The 23,396-nt window shown below is 49.3% G+C and overlaps 2 protein-coding genes across 8 annotated transcripts in view; one reads left to right on the top strand and one right to left on the bottom strand.

Moving 5' to 3' along the window:
• GAPVD1 (GTPase activating protein and VPS9 domains 1) overlaps positions 1-4,801 on the bottom strand; it is an 82,794-nt gene extending 77,993 nt beyond the window's left edge. For 6 of the 7 annotated variants that reach the window (XR_009246583.1, XM_058672115.1, XM_058672113.1 and 3 more), the window contains exon 1: positions 4,709-4,801. The gene's annotated coding sequence lies outside the window, so the exon portion shown is untranslated. The remainder of the gene's footprint in view (positions 1-4,708) is intronic. The other variant, XM_058672112.1, reaches the window with a different exon arrangement.
• A 14,628-nt stretch (positions 4,802-19,429) lies between these two features.
• HSPA5 (heat shock protein family A (Hsp70) member 5) lies at positions 19,430-23,396 on the top strand. Its single transcript, XM_004593571.4, has 8 exons — positions 19,430-19,678; positions 19,789-20,020; positions 20,353-20,490; positions 20,771-20,883; positions 20,968-21,358; positions 21,474-21,711; positions 21,927-22,094; positions 22,501-23,396. The coding sequence occupies exons 1-8, from the start codon at positions 19,557-19,559 to the stop codon at positions 23,064-23,066; spliced, it is 1,968 nt and encodes a 655-aa protein (XP_004593628.1). The 5' UTR covers positions 19,430-19,556; the 3' UTR covers positions 23,067-23,396.

A 23,396-nucleotide genomic window follows, 5' to 3' on the forward strand; every position in this document is an offset into this window, starting at 1 on the left:
AGATGGACCACACACAGCTATTCTAGTAGGGGACCACAAAGGAATGCCTGGCTCTGGTTTTTGCCTGACACAGAAATGGCTGTTGCAGCCATCTGGAAAAAAAAAAACAGTAGATGGAACATCTCCGTCTCTCCTTCTCTTCACTCTTTCAAATAAATAAATCTTTAAAATTAAAAATATAAGATATAGGGCCCGGCGGTGTGGCCCAGCGGCTAAAATCCTCGCCTTGAACGCACCAGTTCTAATCCCGGCAGCTCCACTTCCATCCAGCTCCCTGCTTGTGGCCTGGGAAAGCAGTCGAGGACAGCCCAAAGCCTTGGGACTCTGCACCGTGTGGGAGACCTGGAAGAAGTTCCTGGCTCCTGGCTTAGGATCGGCATACATTGGCCATTGTGGTCACTTGGGGAGTGAATCATTGGACGGAAGATCTTTCTCACTGTCTCTCCTCTCTGTATATCTGACTCTCAAATAAAAATAATCTTTAAAAATATTAAAAATATAAGATATAAAAATTTAGCTTCAACTTAGCATGCATATTATTTCCATAATTTAAAAATATGAACAGGGCCCGGAATAATGGCTAATCCTCCCCCTTCAAGTATCAGGATCCTATATAGGCACCAGTTTGTGTCCTAGCTGCTCTACTTCCCATCCAACACCCCGCTTATGAATTAGGAAAGCAGCAGAGGGCGGCTCAAAGCCATGGAACCATGCACTCAGGTGGGAAACCCAGAAGAAGCTCCTGGCTCCTGGCATTGGATCAGCTCAGTTGCGGCTGTTGCAGTCACTTTAAGAGTAAACCAGTGGATGGCAGATCTTTTTGTCTCCACTTCTTTCTGTAAACACGACTCCAGAAAATAATAAATAAATATTTTAAAAAACATAAATGGGGCCCGATGCGATAGCACAGCTGTTAAGGTCCTCGCATTGCACACACCAGGATCCCAAATGGTCGCCAGTTCTAATTCCAGCTGCCCTGCTTCCCACCCAGCTCCCTGCTTGTGTCCTGGGAAGGCAGCTGAGGATGGCCCAGGGCCTTGAGACCCTGCACCCGCGTGGGAGACCCGGAGGAACTCCTGTCTCCTGGCTTCGAACTGGCTCAGCTCCAGCCGTTGCAGCCGCTTGGGAAGTGAATCATCAGACGGAAGAGCTTTCTCTGTCTCTCCTCCTCTCTGTATATCTGCCTTTCCAATAAAAAAAATAAATAAATCTTAAAAAAAAAGAACCATATATGGACAGAGCCAGACAACACCAGCATACCATACAGGAGTGCCAGCTTGGGCCCGACAGCGTGGCCTAGCAGCTAAAGTCCTCGCCTTGCACGCGCCAGGATCCCATATGGGCGCCGGATCTAATCCCGGCAGCTCCACTTCCCATCCAGCTCCCTGCTTGTGGCCTGGGAAAGCAGTTGAGGACGGCCCAATGCATTGGGACCCTGCACCCGCGTGGGAGACCCGGAAGAGGTTCCAGGTTCCCGGCTTCAGATTGGCGCGTACTGGCCCGTTGCGGCTCACTTGGGGAGTGAATCATCGGAAGATCTTCCTCTCTGTCTCTCCTCTTCTCAGTATATCTTGCTGTAATAAAATGAATAAATCTTTAAAAAAAAAAATCTTATGTATTTATTTTAAAAAGTTAGTATAAGAGAGAAAGAGAGCGGGAGAGAGAGAAAAAAAAAATCTTCCATCTATTGGTTCACTATCCAGATGGTCCCAACAGGCAGCACTGGGCTAGGCTGAATCCAGGAACTCTTCTTGGTCTCCCACACATGTGCAGGGGCCCAAGCACTTGGGTTATCTTCCGCTGCTTTCCCAGACCATTAGCAGTAAGCTAGATCAGAAGTGGAGCAGCCAAGACTCAAACTAGTGCCCATATGGAACACTGGTATTTCATGTGGTAGCTTAACCTACTACACCACAATGCCAGCCCCAAGGCTACTCCACTTTCGATCCACTTTCCTACTAATGCACCTGCAAAGGAAGAACATGACCTGAGTGTTTTAAATAATTTTATAATAGATATACTTTGTACATAGAAATAAAAAAACTTATCTCATGAATTAATTAACTCATTTATTTAACAGATATTCACTGAGCACAGGCTATGCACCAGCCCCTACTGTCAAACAGTAAAGACAAAGTCCCTGTGCTTACAGAGCCGACGGCCAAACAGGAAACAAAAAGGTTTTCACAACTCAAATACACACAGAACTAACACAAGAAAGATTTGTTCCACAGTGAAAATACAAGGACAGAGAGCAAAGAATGGCACAGGAAGCCATATAGGGAACACGGCAAGCAGAATTACCTCTTCCACAGTTGCATGGCGTGTTCAATCAGAATAAACTGCTCTGGGCCCAGCACAGTAGCCTAGTGGCTAAAGCCCTTGCCTTGCACACACTAGGATCCCATATAGGCACCTATTCTAATCCCAGTGACTCCACTTCCCATCCAGCTCCCTGCTTGTGGCCTGGAAAGCAGTAGAGGGCGGCCCAAAGCCTTGGGACCCTGCACCCGCGTGGGAGACCTGGAAGAAGCTCCTGGCTCCTTGTTTTGGAATAGCTCAGCTCCGGCCATTGTGGCCACTTGGGGAGTGAATCCGTAGACAGATCTTCCTCTCCTCCTCTCTGTAAATCTGATTTTCCAAGTTAAAAAAAAAAAGGCAAAGCTTCAAAATAAACTGCTCCAATACCAGTTTCCTGTTTTATCAAACAACTGCCTTCAGCTTTTCATATTCACCCTTTATTTTTTTTCCCAGGAAAAGTGTGTGGCAGTTTTCTGTTGTTGCTTTTATTTCGCAGATGGGTTTAAAAAATCTCAGCTAGGTGCTTTACGCAGACTTCTCAGGCGCAGCAGCACTGCGGGCACCTGCGCTGGCACCCTGGGGAGCTGGCGCCTCTGCGCCCTGCTCCCGGAGTCTGTGGGTGCCCTTACTGTCACACAGGACGAGGACAGCTGAAGAATGATCCTGCTGCTCGTCAACTGAAGACAGAAAACCTCCAGCTCCCCACCTACCCACAGACGCCTGGTCTGCAGACACTGACATTTCCCAGCTTACACAAGACTTCAAGTCTTCAGAACCAACTTGGGAGGGGCCTTTAGTAAAACTGTCGCCAAAACGCTCACTTCCCTTTCTTCCCCAGTGATTTTGCTGACTGCCCCAGGCCTGACTGAAGTGGCCCTGCTCTATTCTAGCTCTGAAAAACTACTCTCCTGGCACCCGGCACAGTAGCCTAGTGGCTGGAGTCCTCACCTTGTGTGCACAGGGATCCCACATAGATGCCAGTTTGTGTCCCGGTTGTCCCTCTTCCCACCCAGCTCCCTGTTTGTGGCCTGGGAAAACAGTCAGGAAGGTCCAGTCTTGGGACCCTGCACCCACACATGGGAAACCCAGAAGAGGCTCCGGGCTCCTGGCTTTGGATTGGCTGAGCTCTGGCCATTGTGGCCACTTGGAGAGTGAGCCAGTGCATGGAAGATCTTCCTTTCTGTCTCTCCTCTCTGTAAATCTGACTTTACAATTAAAAAAAAAAGAAAGAAAGAAAGAAATTTCCAAAAACGACTCTGCTCTCGGCCAAATCTCTCCTCTCCTCCCTCACCAACCTCATCAACCTCCCTGCCTTCTTCCTCATCTAGACATGCAAGTACCCTCTTCGATGCAGCCCTACAGATGCCAAAGCTGAAACCCATCTCAGGAGTCCCTACTCTTTTTTTTTTTTTTTTTTTTTTTTTGTGCCATGGGCATTGCAGGCATCCCTGGGATTACCAAGGGAACCAATTAACCTGAAATATTAGCAAAGTGACTTTTTTAAAGTGGATACAGTAAGAGATGTGCCTAACAACAGCACAAGTTCAAAGAAGTTCATCAAACATTCCAGCCAGCAATAATTTTATTCCTTACACACACACACACACACACACACACACACCTTAAAAGGCCCTTCAGGTTCTGTCCACTGAGGAACTTAGGCTAAACACAACAGCAACAACCAAACAAAAAACCTCCGTGGTTGAAAAGCGGCTCCAAAACCAGCGATGAAAACACCCAAATTAGATCTAAGCTGTCACCTGACTCTCACACCAAACCCTATTTCTTTCCGGGGTGGGCAGGCTATAGCGCCCACACTACGATTGTGCCTGTCTGGGATTGTGCCTGTCTGGGAACGTGGGAAGCAGAAGGGATGCAATCCACCGGCCAGCCAGTGAGAAGTTGCCAAGCCCAGTGCGAGCGTCGGGGCCAGGTGGGGTGCCCTCCTCCCCAACCCCCAGACCTGCGGCTCCAGCTCGTCAAGATTCCCGAGGCCGACGTCCAGCTCCTTCTGGCCGCCGGGACTTGCCTGCCCAGCTTCTAGGGGATGGCTCCGGCGCCCCCAAGCCCGCCCGCGCGCGGTCCTCCGGCCCCTGCCCATCCCATCCCCCACGCGTCCCTCCCTCCCTCCCTCCCGTCCACCCGCCCGGGCCGCCCCGGGTCCCCCCTGCGCTCTCCTCCGGTCCTCGCCTCCGGGTGTCCCCTTCCACCCCCGCGACACTCTCGTCGCCCGACACGGGAGGGAAGGGTCTGCAGAAACCCCTTCCTTTGCCCATCGGGGTCAGCAGGGGCCGCGGGCGGCCAGCCCCGTCAGGCGCTCGGCTGCGGTCCTAGGCCGGAGCGGAGCCTGCCCCTCTGGGCAGGGAGCGCCGCGCGTCCCGCGGGTTAACCTGGGACAGGCACTCACCCAGGGGCGCCTGCCGAGGTGTGAGGGCCGAGGTGTCCGCCCGACAGGCGCTCGGCCACGGAGCCGTCACTCTGGCCGCAAAGTGCCGTCGCCACTCGCGGGTCGGCCTCTCGTGCGTCCTGCGGCGGCGCTGCTGCCACGCCAGCGCGCGTGCGCGGCGCCGCGGGGGCCCCTGGGATCGGAGTCCGGCGCCCGCGCTGCTGGCTGGCTCGGCCGGCCGTGGGGCGGCCGTGTGAGGGTTCGCGAACGGCCTTCCGCTAACGTGCTGGCCACGCGTGGGCCCTGGCTTCCGCGTCGGGGCGGCAGCGGGGCGGTGTGTGTGCGTGTGTGTGCGTGTGTGTGCGTGTGTGTGTGTGTGTGTGTGTGTGAAGTGACCCTCCGCCTTCCGGAGCCCTGCCGTGACACCTCGCTCTCTCACAAGGCTCCCCGCCCTTTCGGTGCAAAGTGCCCGCGCGTCCGTTTGGGTGGTGACTGCTTCTCAGTGTCAGAACCCCGCCGGGCGTCTCCATGGCAGCCAGTATTGCTCGGCAGAGGCTGGCTCGGGACCTTGAAGGTCAGGTGGCTGGAGTCAGTCTTTTGAGACAGTCCTGAGCAGCTCCCGCCCTGGCACAGCCGGCCGGCCGGGCTTCCTACTTGGGTGATTCAGGTTTCCCTAAACTCACTACCTGAAAGTCCCGGCGGCAGTCTGTTGGACAAGCTCTAAAGCTTAGCAAGCCCTCACGGTGATTGTGCCCTGCTATGGCAGGATGCTTCCAGGCAACAATGTTTTCCTACTTTTTTTCTTTGAAAGGGAGGTTTACAGAGAGGAGAGACAGAGCACAAAAGATCTTCCATCTGCTGCTTCTCTCTCTCTCTAACTGGGCACAATGGCCAGAGCTGAGTCGATCTGAAGCTAAGAGCCAGAGGCTTCCTCAGGGTCTCCCATAAGGACTTGGGTCATCGTACACTTCTTTCTTGGGACATTAGCAGGGAGCTGGAAGGGAAGTGGAGCAGCCGGAACAGGAATCAGCATGGTGGAGCCACCATACCACCCTCCCTCGATTTGTTATTTTACAAAAGCAGTAATAATCATTTTCCCCAGCTATTGACTCTCATCAGAAGCTTCCCACCATCTCACCCTCCTTAGTAGGGCCCTTTTAGAAATAACCAGATGGAGCCCTGCACAGTAGCCTAGCAGCTAGTGTCCTCCCTTGAACTTGACACATGGGTTGCAGGTTCTAATCCCAGGAGCCCTGCTTCCCATCCAGCTCCCTGCTTGTGGACTGGGAAAGCAGTGGAGGACGGCCCAAAACCTTGGGTCCCTGTACCCACATGGGAGACCTGGAGGAGGTTCCTGGCTCCTGGATTCTGACTGGTGCAGCACCAGCCCTTGCGGCCACTTGGGGAGTGAATCAACAGACAGAAGATTTTCCTCTCTATATATTTAACTTTCCAATAAAAATAAGTGAGTCTTTAAATAAAAGATTTTTAAAAAAAGAAATGGCCAGAATCTGCTTGCTATGTGTTGCCTCCTTTTATCACCCCAATAGCACTTTCCAGTAACTAGTCAGGTGTTACTGCCGCCATGCTGCCACCCAACTGTTTCAAGAATCCAGTGCAATTAACAATTATTTATCAGCTGTGCTTCATGGCCACCAGCCCAGAGGTGCAATAAATATCCAGAGACTTCACAGTTACCGACTAGGGCGGAAAGAAACTTCCAGAGCTGAGGAACCGGAACAAGCCAGGGCACAAAGCACTGAAAGAGAGCCAGAGAAGGAGGCCTCATGACCTTGAGGCCGTGACCTCATGGAGGAGGTGACACTGGGAGATGTCAGGTGGCTGGGTTTCGACACAGGAGAGGTCCTTTGTGGATCACTGAGGAAGGACCCACATGTTCACAGTGTGTTGTGAAATATGGCATGCTCTAAACGGTCCGCAACACCTATGGGGCAGGAAAGAGGGGGTGGGGAAGCTGCACACATCACAAGTCCTCAGGACTTTGGGAGAATATTATTTTGCCGAGTTAAGAAAGAATTGGAGGATGCAGCTTTGTGGCACACTGGATTAAGCCACCCCCTGCAATGCCCGTGTCCCATATACATACCGGTTCAAGTCCTGGCTTCTCCACTTCTGATCCAGCTCCCTGCTATTTCACCTGGGAAGGCAGCAGAAAATGGCCCAAGTGCTTGGGCCCGTGCAACCACACAAGAGATCTAGATGTGAAGCTCTGAGCTGCTAGGTTTGGCCTGGCCCATTTGGCCATTTGAGAATGAACCTGTGGATGGTAACTGCACTCTTATCTTTTCTCTCTCTCTCTTTCTGTTATTCTGTTTAAATAAATAGATAAGGCAACCTGGCGCAGTAGCCTAATGGCTAAAGTCCTCATCTTGCATGTGCCAGGATCACATATCGGGAGTGAACCAGTGGATGGGGGATCTTTCTCTCTGTCTCTCCTTCTCTATGTAAATCTGATTTTCCTATAAAACTAAATGCATCTTGGGCCCAGCGGTGTGGCCTAGCGGCTAAAGTCCTCACCTAGAAAGCCCCGGGATCCCATATGGGTGCCGGTTCTAATCCCAGCAGCTCCACTTCCCATCCAGCTCCCTGCTTGTGGCCTGGGAAAGCAGTTGAGGACGGCCCAAGGCTTTGGGACCCTGCACCCGCGTGGGAGACCTAGAAGAGGTTCCAGGTTCCCGGCATCGGATCGGCGCGCACTGGCCCGTTGCGGCTCACTTGGGGAGTGAATCATTGGATGGAAGATCTTCCTCTCTGTCTCTCCTCCTCTGTGTATATCTGACTTTGTAAAAATAAATAAATCTTTAAAAAAAAACTAAATGCATCTTTTAAATAAATAAATGAATATTATAGTATAAATAATTAGATAGAGGCTGATGCCATTGCATAGTAGGTTAAATCTCCACCTTTGGTGCCAACATCTCACAGAGGCGTCAGTTTGTGTCCTGGCTGTCCCTTTTCCAACCTAGCTGTCTGCTTATGGGCTGAGACACCACAAAGGATGGCCCAAGAATTTAGGTCCTTGCACCCACATGGAAAACCTGGAAGAAGCTCCTGGCTCCCAGCTTGCAACGGGCCCAGCTCTGGCAGTTACAGCTATTTGAGAAGTAAACCAGCAGTTGGATGATCTCTCTGTCTCTCCTGTCTGTAACTCTGCCTTTCACATAATAATGAAATATTCAAAAAATTAAATAAATTCAGTAAGTAAATCTTTGAAGAGAGAGAAGTGGAATTGTCAATTGATTGTTCTAAACCCAATTGCATTCCCTGCAAATGAAGAATTTTGAGGGGCTGATGCTGTGGAAGCAGCACTTAGCATCCCGTGTTATCACTAGCACAAGTCCTGGCTGCTCCACTTCTGATCCAGCTGCCTGCTAGTGCCTCTCAGAAAGTAGCAGAAGATGGTGCAAGTGCTTGCAGGTGGAAGGCCCGAGTGGAGTTCCTGACTCATGGTTTCAGCCTGGCCCAGTCGTGATTGTCAGGACAACTTGGCGAGTAAGCTATCACGTGAAACACATTTTTCCCCATCTCTCCTGTAACTCTGCCATTCAAACAAATCTTTAAAAAAATTTAAATGCAGAACTTTGAAGGACAGACTGTTTTCAGTCTTTCTGCTCATGGAATGCAAGTCTGCTATGACAAATCTGGAGCCCAACAGTGATGCTTACAGATCATGAAGTGACTACTAGTCTCACCAAATTTCACACAGAGGAAAGTAAATTCAGCAGGTGAAGATCTGTTCAAGTCAATACATCCTATTGCCTGAAGACAGGGAACTCAATAATCTCACTAGCATAGTGCATAAAATATAATTTTTTATTGTTTTGCTTATTATTATTTCTTTGTATTTATTTTATTTATTTTAAACAAAGACATGGCTTTCATCCATTGGTTCATTCCCCTAATGCCTGTGACAGCCGGGGGTGAGCCAAGGCAAAACTGAGTGCCAGGACCTCAATCCATGTCATGATGGCAAAGCCCCAGCTGCTACAGGCACCATCTGCCACCTTCCAGAGTGTGCATTAGCAGGGAGCTAGAAGGAGGACCAGAGCTGGACCCTTGACTCGGCCATTTTGCATGGGTCGTGAGTGTCCTAAGAAGCATCTTAGGGGTCAGCACTGGGAGGTAATAGGTGAAGCCTGCACTCCAGCACTGGTAACATGCATGGGTGCCAACTACTCCAGTTCCTTTCCAGGTCCCTGCGAATGTGCCTGGGAAAGCAGCATAGGGTAGTCCAAAAACTTGGCTTCCTACCCCACATGAGGGCCCCAGAAAAATATCTTGGCTCCTGGCTTAGGCCTGGTCCAGCCCCAGTCATTGTGGCCCTTTGGGAAGTGATTCAGCAGGTACAACAACATTCTCTGTCTCTCTCTCTCTCTGTAAATTTGCCATTTTTTTTTAAAGATTTATTTTACTTTTTATCACAAAGTCAGATATACAGAGAAGAGGAGAAACAGAAAGGAAGATTTTCATTCAATGATTCACTCTCCCAAGTGACTGCAGTGGCCGGAGCTGAGCCCATCTGAAGTCAGGAACCAGGACCTTTTTCCAAGTCTCCCACATGGGTGCAGGGTCCCAAGGCTTTGGGCCATCCTCAACTGCTTTCCCAGGCCACAAGCAGGGAGCTAAATGGAAAGTGGAGCTGCCGGGATTAGAACTGGCACCCACATGGGATCCTGGCGTGTTCAAGGCGAGGACTTCAGCTAGTGGCTAAATTCTCGCCATCCTCGCCTTGCAACCCCAGGGATCCCGTATGGGTGCCAGGAGACCCGGAAGAGCTCCCGGCTTTGGATTGGCTCAACTCCAGCCCTTGCAGCCACTTGGGGAGTGAAACATTGGACAAAAGACCTTCCTCTCTATCTCTTCTCCTATCTATATATCTGCCTTTCTAATAAAAAAATGAATGAATCTTTAAAAAAATGGTAATGCTGGGGGGGAAAACGAGCCCTTGGGCCATTTTATTCCAAAATCTTTACATCAGAGTCTTTACAAAATCTTTTAAGTACTATGAGAAAAAAAGAAATTTTAAGAAAACATTTAAAAATACTGCCTTGGGCGTGGCGGCATAGCCTAGTGGCTAAAGTCCTCACCTTGAACACCCCGGGATCCCATATAGGCGCTGGTTCTAATCCCGGCAGCTCCACTTCCCATCCAGCTCCCTGCTTGTGGCCTGGGAAAGCAGTTGAGGACGGCCCAAAGCATTGGGACCCTGCACCCACGTGGGAGACCCGGAAGAGGTTCCAGGTTCCCGGCTTCGGATCAGCGCGCATCGGCCCGTTGCGGCTCACTTGGGGAGTGAATCATCGGACGGAAGATCTTCCTCTCTGTTTCTCCTCCTCTGTGTATATCTGACTTTGTAATAAAATACATAAATCTTTAAAAAAAGAAAGAAAGAAAAAAGAAAAAAGAAGTTCTGTTTACAAAATTATACTTCTGATGAATGATTTTTTTAGATCTCATTCTAAGAGCATTGGTCCTACATGAGCTGGAGTGGAGACCAGAAGCTGAGGAGGGGCTGAGGAGGGGGCTGGGTTGGGGCACTGAGCAGTGACACAGCAGATGGCCTTGAGTAAAATGCCCTTGGTCTTGGGGGGGGCGGGGTCAGAGGTAACCCTGTCAGCCACAACATCCAAACTTCCATTTTTAGCTGGTTCTAGATCTGTTCCATGTGCTGACCGGGCTGTGCTGAGGCCAAGGTGGGCCAGGGGAACCCCTGGATTCTGGTGGGGAATGAAGTGGTCCTGGGTCCCACACTGGGAGTCTGCCAAACAAGGTATCAGTCATCTGATTGGAGTCTGACAACCTCAAAGAAGACATTGCTTTTGATGCTGATGGTGACACAATGAGACAGTGGGGTGACCAACTGTCTTACCCTGGGATCCTCCCTGTCTGATGAGCCAGCCCAGATTTCCAATGCAACAGTGGATATTTAAACTTTTAAAATATTAATTTTTGTTTCCACCACCTGTAAAGGCTAAGCATTCAATGGTGCTTCTTTTAAACTCAGGTGTGTTGATTTTAATAAGCCCAGTCTGAGCCACATTCTTTGCCAAGTATTGCTTAAGGCTACTGAGGAGCAGCCGTCCAGCCAGGCTGAAAGAGATCCCAGCCCTTACAGGGCTTGGGCTTCAGACCAACCAACTAATACGCGGGCCCTCAAATCATCAAACACACAAAAAGCAAAACCACAAACAAACAAAAATTTAAACCATGAGAAGCTTTTTGCAATGTGCGTTAAAAACCACACACGAACTGCCCTAAAACCACGTAATGCAATCTGCCGTCCTGGCAGCTGCCCATCTTAACGACACTTTTTTTTAGATTTATTTATTTTATTGCAAAGTCAGATATACAGAGAGGAAGATCTTCCGCTCAAGTGAGCCACAACGGCCGGTGCGCACCGATCCGAAGCCGGGAACCTCCTCCAGGTCTCCCACACGGGTGCAGGGTTCCAAGGCTTTGGGCCGTCCTCGACTGCTTTCCCGGGCCACAAGCAGGGAGCTGGATGGAAAGTGGAGCTGCCAGGATTAGAACCGGCGCCAATATGGGATCCCGGGGCGTTGAAGGCGAGGACTTTAGCCGCTAGGCCACACCGCTGGGCCCCATCTTAACTTTTTAAGTGAATGGGATGAAGACAGGAAGCCATGTTCGAAACACTTTTGCTTTTTTTTCTTAAGGTTTATTTATTTATATATTTTTATTGGAAAATCAGATGTACAGAGAGGAGGAGATATACAGAGAGAAGCAGGGAGCTGAATGGAAAGTGGGGCCGCTGGGATTAGAACCGGTGCCCATATGGGATCCCAGCGTGTTCAAGGCGAAGACTTTAGCCGCTAGGCCACTGTGCTGGGCCCAGCTTTTTTTTTTTTTTATAAGCTTATGCTAAGGAGATAGCTCTGGATAGGGTCCCTAGATAAGTTATTATTATTATTTTTTTAATTGGAAAGTCAGATATGGAAAGACAAGGAGAGACATGAAGACCTTCTGTCAATTGATTCACTCCCCAAGCTGCTGCGATGGCAAGAGCTGTAGTGATTCAAAGCCAGGAGCCAGGAGCCTCTTCCAAGTATCCATGGGCACAGGGTCCCAAGGCTTTGAGCAATCCTTCACTGCCTTCCCAGGCCACAGCAGGGAGCTGGATGGGAAACAACACCACCATAATTAGAAACGGCGCCCATATGGGATCCCTGGGCGTGCAAGACGAGGAATTTAGCCACTAGGCTACCAGGTCGGGCCCCGAAGCCATTTTCTTTTTATTTCACCTTTTAGCCTTCTTTGACATAACAGGCATATCAAGTTACATATTCATAATCACAAATTCATACTCTACCATGATTAGAGGTCTGATCTACAGAATCCTATACCTTCCCTTAAAAGGTTCTGTCTTAGAATTTCAGAGCAGGGCCTGGCACAATGGTTCAGTTGGCTAAATCCTCGCCTTTCAAGCATTGCGATCCCATATGGGGACTGGTTCTTGTCCCAGCTGCTCCACTTCCCTTCCAGCTTCCTTCTTACGGCCTGGGAGACAGTAGAAAACGGCCCAAAGCTTTGGGATCCTGTCCTAGCATGCAGACCCTAAGAAGCACCTGGCTTCAGGTTGGCTAATCTCTGGTCATTGTGGCCACCTGGGAAGTCAACCAGAGGATGGAAGATCTTTATTGTCTGCCTCTCCTTCTCACTAAATCTGTCTTTGCATAAAAAATTAGTAAATCTTTAAAAATAAAAATAGAGGGCACGGCGCGATTGCATAGTGATTAAAGTACTTGCCTTGCACACACCGGGATCCCAAATGGTCGCCAGTTCTAATCCAGGCAGCTCTGTTTCTCATCCAGCTTCCTGCTCACGGCCTGGGAAAGCAGTCGAGGATGGCCCAGAGCTTTGGGACCCTGTATCTGCATGGAAACCTGCAGGAAATTCCTGGTTCGAGGTTCCTGGCTTCGGATAGGCTCAGTAACGGCTGTTGCGGTCACTTGGTGGGTGAATCATCAGATGGAAGATCTTCCTCTCTGTATATATCTACCTTTACAGAAAATATATATAAAATAAAATAAAATAAAGACTTAAAAAAATAGCATCTGAAACCCCTTCCTAAATCAAAATTGTATAAATCATGGCCCCTTGCTAAATCAAAAATGTGTAAATTGTTACATGCCCTGGTTCAAACAGCAATACCAAATGTTTAAAGCATTCAGTGTAGTTGATAAGGTAAGCCATATTTTAGTTCACCACATTGTTTTTCTGAAATTCTTTTCAATCAAACAAGTGAGTTCAGGAATCCATTCTTATTCATGCATATTATAACAAATGAGAACCCATACTTATTATAACAAAATGCAAATAAGTCCAAACAAAAGCTCCTTTTGCCATGAAGTTCTGCCCAAAAGAAGCTACTCTTGGCAATTGGGTTGGTAGCTGATCAGATGGCAGGTGTGTGTCCATTTAACACAATAGGGTCATGTTTTGAATACCAAGGAACTGCAAAGGATTTGAAGAAACCCTGCAGAGCAGCTCAGGTCCAGCTCTAGGCTACAGCACACCAGGAAGCTGCAGTTCACACCTCAAAGTGCCCTGTTCTCTGACACCCCTGTGGAGACCAGGAAGAGAGTGCAGGCTCCTGGCTTCAATGTGACTCAGCAGTATTTGGGGAATGAGCCAGTGGAGGGGAGATCTCTGTGGCTCCCTCTCCTTTGCTCTGCTGTTCAAATAGATAAGTAAATCTTTTTTTTTTTTTAATATATATGTAATTCTTTTCTTTTAAGATTTATTTATTTTTATTGGAAAGGCAGATATTCAGAGAAAAAGAGAGACAAAGAAGAAAATCTTCCATCTCTTGATTCACGCCCCAAAGGACCACAACACCTGGAGCTGGGCTAGGGCCCAGAACTTCTTTCCAGTCTCACAGACTGGTGCAGCGTCCCAAGGCTTTGGGCCATCCTCGACTGCCTTCTCAGGCCACACGCAGGCCTGGGAAGTGGAGCTGCCGGGATTAGAATATGCACCTATAAGGGATCCTGGCGCGTGTAAGGCAAGTACTTTAGCTACTAGGCTACCATGCAGGGCCTAAAAATTTATAAATCTTAAAATACATATGTATATATACACATATAACTGCAAATTACTAAGGCTAAAATATAAGTCACAAAATAAAAATATTCAGTAGAGAAATGAGTAATTTCACAAATGAAATCCAAATGACTAATAAAAATATTTTTTTAAATGTATACTGTAACTAGTAGTTAGAGAAATTAAAACCAGAATGAAAGGCTAGGATACATTCACTAGATTTCCAAAAGAAAAGTGTGTATCATCAGAAAGTAATGATGGGGCCCGGCACGATAGCGTAGTGGTTAAGTCCTTGTCTTGAAAGCACTAGGATCCCATATAGTCTCCAGTTCTGATTGCGGTGGCCCTGCTTCCCATCCAGCTCCCTGCTTGTGGCCTGGGAAAGCAATTGAGAACGGCCCAAATCCTTGGGACCCTGCACCCATGTGGTAGACCTGGAAGAGCTCCTGGTTCTTGGCTTCGGATTGGCGCAGTACCGGCTATTTCAGTCACTTTGGGAGTGATGCAAGATCTTCCTCTCTGTCTCTCCTCTTCCCTGTATATCTGCGTTTCCAATAAAAGTAAATAAATCTTTTAAAAAATGATGTAAAACAACTGAAAACTTCACATTTTTTTAAACCACCCATACAATGCCAGCAATCCATATCTCAGCTACTTCACCTTTTTTTTTAAATTTATTTACTTGTATTAGAAAGTGAGATTTACAGGGCCTGGTGCAGTAGCATAGCGGCTAAAGTCCTCTCTTTGCATGCGCCTGAATTTCATGTGGGTGCTAGTTCTAATCCTAGAAGCCTTGCTTCCCATCCAGCTCCCTGTTTTGTGACCTAAAAAAGCACTCCAGGACAGCCTAAAACCTTGGGACCCTGCACCTGCGTGGGAGGCCAAGGAGAAGCTCTTGGCTCTTTGCCTTAAATTGGCTCAGCTCCAGCCATTGTGGCCACTTGGGGAGTGAACCAAAAGACGAAGATGTTTCTCCCTGACTCTCCTTCTCCCTGGAACTCTGAACTCTGACTTTCCAATAGAAATAAATACAATTTTTTAAAGAAAGAAAATAAATGACAGGGCCTGGTGCGGTGGCTTAGAGGCTAAAGTCCTCGCTCTGGACGAGCCGGAATAAGATAGTGGCTCCTGTTCTAATTCAGGCAGCCCTGCTTCCCATCCAGCTCCCTGCTTGTGGCCTGAGAGGGCAGTTGAGGATGATCCAAGGCCTTGGGACCCTGCACCTGCATGGGAGACCCGGAAGAGCTCCCGGCTTCGGATCGGCGCAGCACCAGCCATTGTGGTCACTTGGGAAGTGATTCATTGGATGGAAGATCGTCCTCTCTGTCTCTCCTCCTCTCTGTATATAATTGACTTTGCAATAAAAATAAATAAATCTTTAAACAAAAAGAAAAGAAACAACATTTTTTACAATCTGCTTTTACCTTGTTCTGTTATGAAAATATTTGCAAAATATGTCACTACTGTGTATCTGGGAAAGTCCCATAACTCTAAAGTTAAAAATAACAACCTTTACTAGTGATGCTGCCCTTAAATTCTGGGGAGCTAACATGGTACGGCAGATTCATCCTCAGCCTGCATCCCATGTCCAAGCACTGGTTAGAATTCTGGCTGCTTTGTTTCCAATCCATCTCCCTATTAATGTGCCTGAGAACGAGAGAGAAGCTGGCCCAGATCCTCCTACCTCTAAACACAGGTGGGAGACCCAGAAGAAGTTCCTGGCTCCTGGATTTGGATTGGCGCAGTTGCAGCCATTGAAGCTGCTTGGGGAATGAGCCAGCGCATCAATGAAGTATCTCTCTCTTCTCCATCGCTCTGTAACTGCTTTTCTAAATAGCATATCTCTTAAAAGAAGAAGAAGAGGAAGAAAGGTTCATTTATTTATTTATTTTAAAAGACTTATTTATTTTTATTACAAAGTCAGATATACAGAGGTGGAGAGACAGAGAGGAAGATCTTCTGTCTGATGAATCACTCTCCAAGTGGCTGCAACGGCCAGTGATGCGCCAATCCGAAGCCGGGAACCAGGAACCTCTTCCGGGTCTCCCACGCGGGTGCAGGATCCCAAGGCTTTGGGCCGTCCTCGACTGCTTTCCCAGGCCACAAGCAGGGAGCTGGATGGGAAGTGGAGTCTCTGGGATTAGAACCGGTACCCATATGGGATCCCGGGGCGCGTTAAAGGCAAGGAGTTTAGCTGCTAGGCCACATCACAGGGTTCCAGGTTCATTTATTTTTATTGGAAAGGCAGAGTTACAGAGAAAAGTTGAGTCGGACAGAAAGATCTTCTGTTCCCTGGTTCACATCCTAAGTGGCTGCAATGGCCGGAGCTGAGCTGATCTGAAGCCAGAAGCCAGGAGCTTCTTCCAGGTTTCCCACGTGGGTACAGGGACCCAAGGCTTTGGGCCTCTTTGACTACTTTCCCAGGCCACAAGCAGGGAGCTGGATGGGAAGTAGAACAGCTGGGACATGAAGTGGTGCCCATATAGGGCCCTGGCACGTTCAAGGGGAGGATTTGGTCACTACAGCGATCATTGTACCGGGCCCCAATCAATCTTTCAAAATTTACTTTCAAAAGGATTAAGGAAATAATACATATAAAGTATTTAGTGTTGTCTACAGCATCAATGTTAACATTGAATGTTCCCCAAGTCAGGTTTTTTTTTTTTAAGATTCAATTTATTTTTATTAGAAAGGCAGATATACAGAGAGGAGAAGAGACAGAGAGGAAGATCTGTCCGATGATTCACTCGCCAAGTGGCCACAATGGCTGGAGCTGAGCCAATCCTAAGCCAGGAACTTCTTCTGGGTCTCCCACATGGAGGTGCAAGGTTGCAAGGCTTTGGGCTTTCCTTGAGTTCATTCCTACGCCACAGGCAGGGAGCTGGATGGGAAGCAGGGCTGCTGGGATTAGAACCGGCACATTTAAGAAGAGGATCTTGGGCCCGGCAGCGTGGTCTAGCTGCCTAAGTCCTTGCCTTGAACGCCCCGGGATCCCATATGGGCGCTGGTTCTAATCCCGGCAGCTCCACTTCCCATCCAGCTCCCTGCTTGTGGCCTGGGAAAGCAGTTGAGGACAGCCCAAAGCTTTGGGACCCTGTGCCCATGTGGGAGACCTGGAAGAAGTTCCTGGTTTCCGGCTTCGAATTGGCGCAGCACCGGTCATTGCGGCTCACTTGGGGAGTGAACCACCGGACGGAAGATCTTCCTCTCTGTCTCTCCTCCTCTGTGTATATCTGACTTTGTAATAAAAATAAATAAAATCTTTAAAAAAAAAAAAAAAGACGAGGATCTTAACCATTATGCTATTGTGCCGGGCCCCCCAAGTCAGTTTTGTCTATGTACTTTCCTATTATGCATAAACAATCTCACTTTGGAGTACAAAATAGACATAACAGTGGTCTACCTAAAACTGTCTTTTAAGATTATTTACTTGAAATGCAGAGTAACTGTGGTGGGTGGAAGAGGAAAGAGAGAGAAGCTGAACACTTCCACCTGTTGATTCACTTTCCAAATGGGCACAAGACCCAGGTGAAGCCAAGAGCCAGGACCACCACCCAGGTACCTAGGGGAGCCGCAGTGGGCCAAGCCCCTGGGCCGCTCTCCACTGCTTTCCCAGTGTCCTCAGGCAAGGAGCTGCATCAGAAGCAGTGCAGTCATGACTCAGATATGGGATGCTGGCAGGTTAACCCAGGGTGCCACATTGCTGGGCCCTAACGTCTTAGTTTTAGAAAGACACTATACCTATCAGTATAGTCAGTTCTCTTTGGAAGTTAGCCAGAGCTAGAAAAAGGAAGACTTGGAGGGAGTTACTCTGCCAGTCAGGGCAAGGCTGATGGAGAGCTTTGCTTTCAAGTGGAAACAGACAGTGCTGCACGGAGGCCATCCGTGGCTGTAGACCAAGGTCTCCTCGGATGCAGCACTGATGCAATCGCATGAAGTCTCCAGGTTGCTGCCGGGTGACAAGCCCTGTGCAAGGCGATGCATGATGCAACCTTTGTAGTAAGGACCGAGCCGGCTCTGAGTCACCTGCACCACCTCAGAGGGGCATTCCAGGAGACAGGAAGATTCTTGAGAGCTGACTCATGGGCTCAGCCTACTGGGGAACTGTAAATTGTTTTGGGGCTATTTGGATACAGTATTTCCATGTTTAGTGAGAAAAACATGGACCATCAGTCACTGAGGAATCATCACTTTTTTTTTTAATTGTTGTTTAATGATTTTTTAAAAAAACGAATTGATTGGAAAAACAGAGATTTTCCATTCCCTGGTTCATTCCCCAAATATCTGCATTGGCTGCAGCTGGTCCAATCTGAAGCCAGGAGCCAGGAGTTTCCTTCAGGTCTCTCATGCAGGTGCAGAGTCCCAAGGTTTTGGGTCGTCCTGGACTGCTTTCCCAGGCCACAAGCAGGGTGCTGGATGCAAATGTAGCAGCCGGGACTAGAACCGGTGCCCATTGGGGATGCTGGTGCTTGCTAGTGGAGGATTAGCCTGTTGAGTCACAACACTGCCTCAATGAATGAATTTTGTTTAAGTTGTTAGGGGCCTTGGGTAAGGTCCAGGAGTTTTTTCAGCCTTCCTATCAACTCTAACTCCATCACTCACCGACCCCGATGCCTTATCGCTTTTGGTCTCTGTTTTTATCTGGGCAATCGGAGATGCCTCCTCAGTGTCTAACAATGACACACAAAAAAGCTCCAAGAACAATGTCTTAGAGCATTGTTAGCCTGAAACGAATGGTGGCCTCTATTAATTATTCTTTTTGCTGTTTCGCCCGAGCAAAGCATTACCAAGACTTCTGTGTCTGTGACACACTCAGCACCTCAGCTGGTTGAGGCAGGTTCGGGACCACCTGAACTCCAAAGGGAAAACATGGACGGGGCGGAGACGGGCGGAAACGACACAGCCCAGAGGAGGCGATCGGCCCAGATCAGGCCAGGAGGCCCCAGCCACACAGGATTTCGAGGCGCGGACACCCCAGCGCTGGTTTTGGCCTCGGAGAGGGAGAAAAAGGTGTTCTGAAGTGATGAACCCATGGATGCTCAGGACATTCTCCTGAGGCAGGACAGACCCCGGGAGGACAGGCCTGCGCTGCCGGCTTCAGCATCAAGGACAGAGCGGGCAAGGCAAGCAGAGACCCAGGCGCCACAGCGCCGAGGGACGCGGGACGCCTGACCGGCATCCTGCCCCTCGGGGCCCCAGCGTGGAGGCGGGACCTGCAGCCGCAACCGGCGGAAACCGCCTCAGGCTGGCAAGACGGACAGGTAGCTTCTGAACCAATCAGGGAGGCGCGCAGGACGGATGTGGCTCTCTCATTGGTGACTTTCAGGAACAAGCGGCAGCCCAGACGTCCGCCCAAGAGGCGTAGAGGTGACGTGAGTTGCGGAGGAGGCCGCTTCGAATCGGCGGTGGCCAGCTTGGTGGCCTGGTCCAATCAGCTGCCTCCACGAGCAGAGTCCCGGCCAATCGGCGTCCTCCACGACGGGGCTGGGGGGAGGGTATATAAGCCCAGACGGCGGCGGCGCGGTCCACACCGGCCGACACAGCAGAGACGCAGAAGCTTCGGGGTGGACTTTTTTTTTTCTAGCGGGAGAGGTAAGCGCCGCGGCCTGCGGTCCTGGCCCCCGCTTTTCCGGGCCGGCCTTGGGCCTTGCTGGCGGCTCCTACTGACCCGGGGTTCCTGTTGCATTTCAGGTCGGTTTCTTCGTTTACGTTTTTGTGCTGCGGCCTGTGGCTCGATTGCTTGCGACACCCGTTCACCTGCTGACCGACCCGATTGGCTCCCGGCAAGATGAAGCTCCCCTTGGTGGCTGCGGTGCTGCTGCTGCTGGGTGCAGCCCGGGCCGAGGAGGAGGACAAGAAGGAGGACGTGGGCACGGTGGTGGGCATCGACCTGGGCACCACCTACTCCTGGTGAGGGGTCTTTTTGTGTGTGTGGGTGGGTGGGTGGGGCGGGGCCCCCTAAGCTGGCGTGGACCGTGCGATGCCCATTGCTTTTCTGTTTTTCCCCGTTAAACCCACAGCGTCGGGGTGTTCAAGAACGGCCGCGTGGAGATTATCGCCAACGACCAGGGCAACCGCATCACCCCGTCGTATGTGGCTTTCACCCCCGAAGGGGAGCGGCTCATCGGGGATGCCGCGAAGAACCAGCTCACGTCCAACCCCGAGAACACGGTCTTCGACGCCAAGCGGCTCATCGGCCGCACGTGGAACGACCCGTCGGTGCAGCAGGACATCAAGTTCCTGCCCTTCAAGGTCTGACCCGGAATCTTTTAGGTGGAGGCACAGGGTTCAGAGCATTAAAAAGAGGGAAGGGGGCTTGGAGAATGTATGCAATGTATATTGTTTTAATTTGGTAATTCCAATATATTAGAAGATTTAGAACAAAGTCTCTGCCCACAGTAGTTTAGGATGGAAACGCTGATTAGGAGTGCAGATGTCTTGCCAAGAGTTAGCTTCCTGTGTGGGTTAGTCGATATTTGGCTTCGAGGGACCCAGCTTTAAGACACAAAAGTGTCTTAAAGAAAAAAAGTAAATTGAAGTAGCATTAGCTGTGTTTGTAAAAATGGTATTATTCTTTAAAATAGGTGGTTGAAAAGAAAACGAAACCATACATTCAAGTGGATATTGGAGGTGGGCAAACAAAAACATTTGCTCCTGAAGAGATTTCTGCCATGGTTCTCACTAAAATGAAAGAAACTGCTGAGGCTTACCTGGGAAAGAAGGTGAGGATTTTTCAATCAGTGCTAGGTGTGTTGTTATTGATTGATTTATGTAGAGATGTCTTGGTTTTCAAATTGGAATTTGGATGGCATCCATGTGGGTCATGCTTGGGGGGGCTCTTATTGTAGGTCAGACAAAACACTAGGCGTGTTCCATGTGTGTGAAATTGTATAGATTGTACTTACCTAAGAATTGGCTTACATACTAAAGTGCTAGCTTGGCTATAATGTAAAGGTTAAGCTATGTGACAAGTGTCCTAACTTACCCCTGCTTATCCTGTAGGTTACCCATGCAGTGGTCACAGTGCCCGCTTACTTCAATGATGCCCAGCGTCAGGCAACCAAAGATGCTGGGACGATCGCTGGACTGAACGTCATGAGGATCATCAATGAGCCGTAAGTGAGACTCCAGGCTGGGGCCGCCTTGCCAGGCAGGGAAGATGAGAACTGGCCTGAGCTTTCCCGGTTTCATTCTGACAGGACCGCAGCTGCCATTGCTTATGGCCTGGATAAGCGCGAGGGAGAGAAGAACATCCTGGTGTTCGACCTGGGCGGGGGAACCTTCGATGTGTCTCTCCTCACCATTGACAACGGGGTCTTTGAAGTCGTGGCCACTAATGGAGACACTCACCTGGGCGGAGAAGACTTCGACCAGCGTGTCATGGAGCATTTCATCAAGCTGTACAAAAAGAAGACTGGCAAAGATGTCAGGAAAGACAACAGGGCCGTGCAGAAGCTCCGGCGGGAGGTGGAGAAGGCCAAACGGGCCCTGTCTTCGCAGCATCAAGCAAGAATTGAAATTGAGTCCTTTTATGAGGGAGAGGACTTCTCAGAGACCCTCACTCGGGCCAAATTTGAAGAGCTGAACATGGTATGTGTCTTGTTTTCTGCTTTGCTGATGAGTTCCACTTTGGCTCTGACTTGAGGAATATTGAGGCAGTGTGTGGGCCTCGCAGGCAGCATGCTGACTTTGTCTGTCATTCTAGGACCTGTTCCGGTCTACCATGAAGCCTGTCCAGAAAGTGTTGGAGGACTCCGATTTGAAGAAATCTGACATTGATGAAATTGTGCTCGTTGGTGGTTCTACTCGAATTCCAAAGATTCAGCAGCTGGTTAAAGAGTTCTTCAATGGCAAGGAGCCATCGCGTGGCATCAACCCTGATGAGGCCGTGGCGTACGGTGCTGCTGTGCAGGCTGGGGTGTTGTCTGGTGATCAGGACACAGGTAGGTCACTGGCATCCCCAGCAGTGCTTCAGTGGCTTGATGGGGAGGAAGGCTGGCAGCAAGATCACACTGCTAGAGTACCGTGAGCAGGCCCTGGGCAGTCTGAGTCCTCGGCACGTGCTCTCATTTACTGCCCCCAAGATGGCCTGTGCCCAGAACCTAGCCTGACACCCAGATGGCAGAGCATGCATCCCTGGAATCGTTTGTCTTTTCAGGGGATCTGGTGCTGCTCGATGTGTGTCCTCTTACCCTTGGCATTGAGACTGTGGGAGGTGTCATGACCAAACTGATTCCAAGGAACACTGTAGTGCCCACCAAGAAGTCTCAGATCTTTTCTACAGCTTCCGACAACCAGCCGACTGTCACAATCAAAGTCTATGAAGGTAATTGCATTGTTCTAAGTATCCCCTACTTAGTGCTCGCTCTTGAAATGGCCAAGGAATGAAGTAACTGCTTTTCTTTTTTTTTTTTCCCAGTAACTGCTATTTTTAAGATTTGGAGAGTATTTGACCACTCTTGAGTTTCATTGTCAGCACTTATCTAGCTATTTAGCACTCTCCTATTAAAAATAACTTCTGTTCCAGTTTCTAGAATACAGGCTAAGAAAAGGGTTTCTCATGATGGAAAGTAGCTGTGACTACGTTAATGATGTGTCAGTCTCTTTCAGCTTGATCAAGTGCCCTGTTGCTGTAGGCTGTGACTGACATGCAGCGGTGCAGGATGTGCTCTGTGTGTGTGTGTGTGTGTGTGTGTGTGTGTGTCACTGACACGTTCTGTGTGCACTTCCAGGTGAACGACCGCTAACCAAAGACAATCACCTCCTGGGCACATTCGACCTGACTGGGATTCCTCCTGCTCCCCGTGGGGTGCCGCAGATCGAAGTTACCTTCGAGATCGACGTGAACGGTATTCTGCGTGTGACGGCTGAAGACAAGGGTACAGGGAACAAGAATAAGATCACAATTACCAACGACCAGAACCGCCTGACCCCCGAGGAGATCGAGAGGATGGTCAACGACGCCGAGAAGTTTGCCGAGGAAGACAAAAAGCTCAAGGAGCGCATCGACACCAGAAACGAGCTGGAAAGCTACGCCTACTCGCTGAAGAACCAGATAGGAGACAAAGAAAAGCTGGGGGGCAAACTTTCCTCTGAAGACAAGGAGACCATGGAGAAAGCCGTGGAGGAGAAGATTGAATGGCTGGAAAGCCACCAAGATGCTGACATTGAAGACTTCAAAGCTAAAAAGAAGGAACTAGAAGAAATTGTTCAGCCAATTATCAGCAAACTCTATGGAAGCGCAGGCCCTCCTCCAACTGGTGACGACGAAGATACAACAGAAAAAGATGAATTGTAGATGCTGATCTGCTAACGCTGTACATTGTAAATATTGGACTCAGGAACTTTTGTTAGGAGAAAATTGAGAGAACTTAAGTCTCGAATGTAATTGGAATCTTCACCTCAGAGTGGAGTTGAAAATGCTATAGCCTAAGTGGCTGTTTACTGCTTTTCATTAGCAGTTGCTCACACATCGTGGGGTGGGGGGACAAAAGGAATTGGCTATCTTTAACATTTTGGTTAGGGGGCGTGTTCACCTGGAAATGTTCTATTTAACAACTGGGTCATGTGCATCTGGTGTAGGAACTTTTTTCTACCACAAGTGACACCAATAAATGTTTGTTATTTA

Source organism: Ochotona princeps, chromosome 14 (genome assembly GCF_030435755.1).
Source record: "Ochotona princeps isolate mOchPri1 chromosome 14, mOchPri1.hap1, whole genome shotgun sequence".
NCBI lineage: Eukaryota > Metazoa > Chordata > Mammalia > Lagomorpha > Ochotonidae > Ochotona > Ochotona princeps.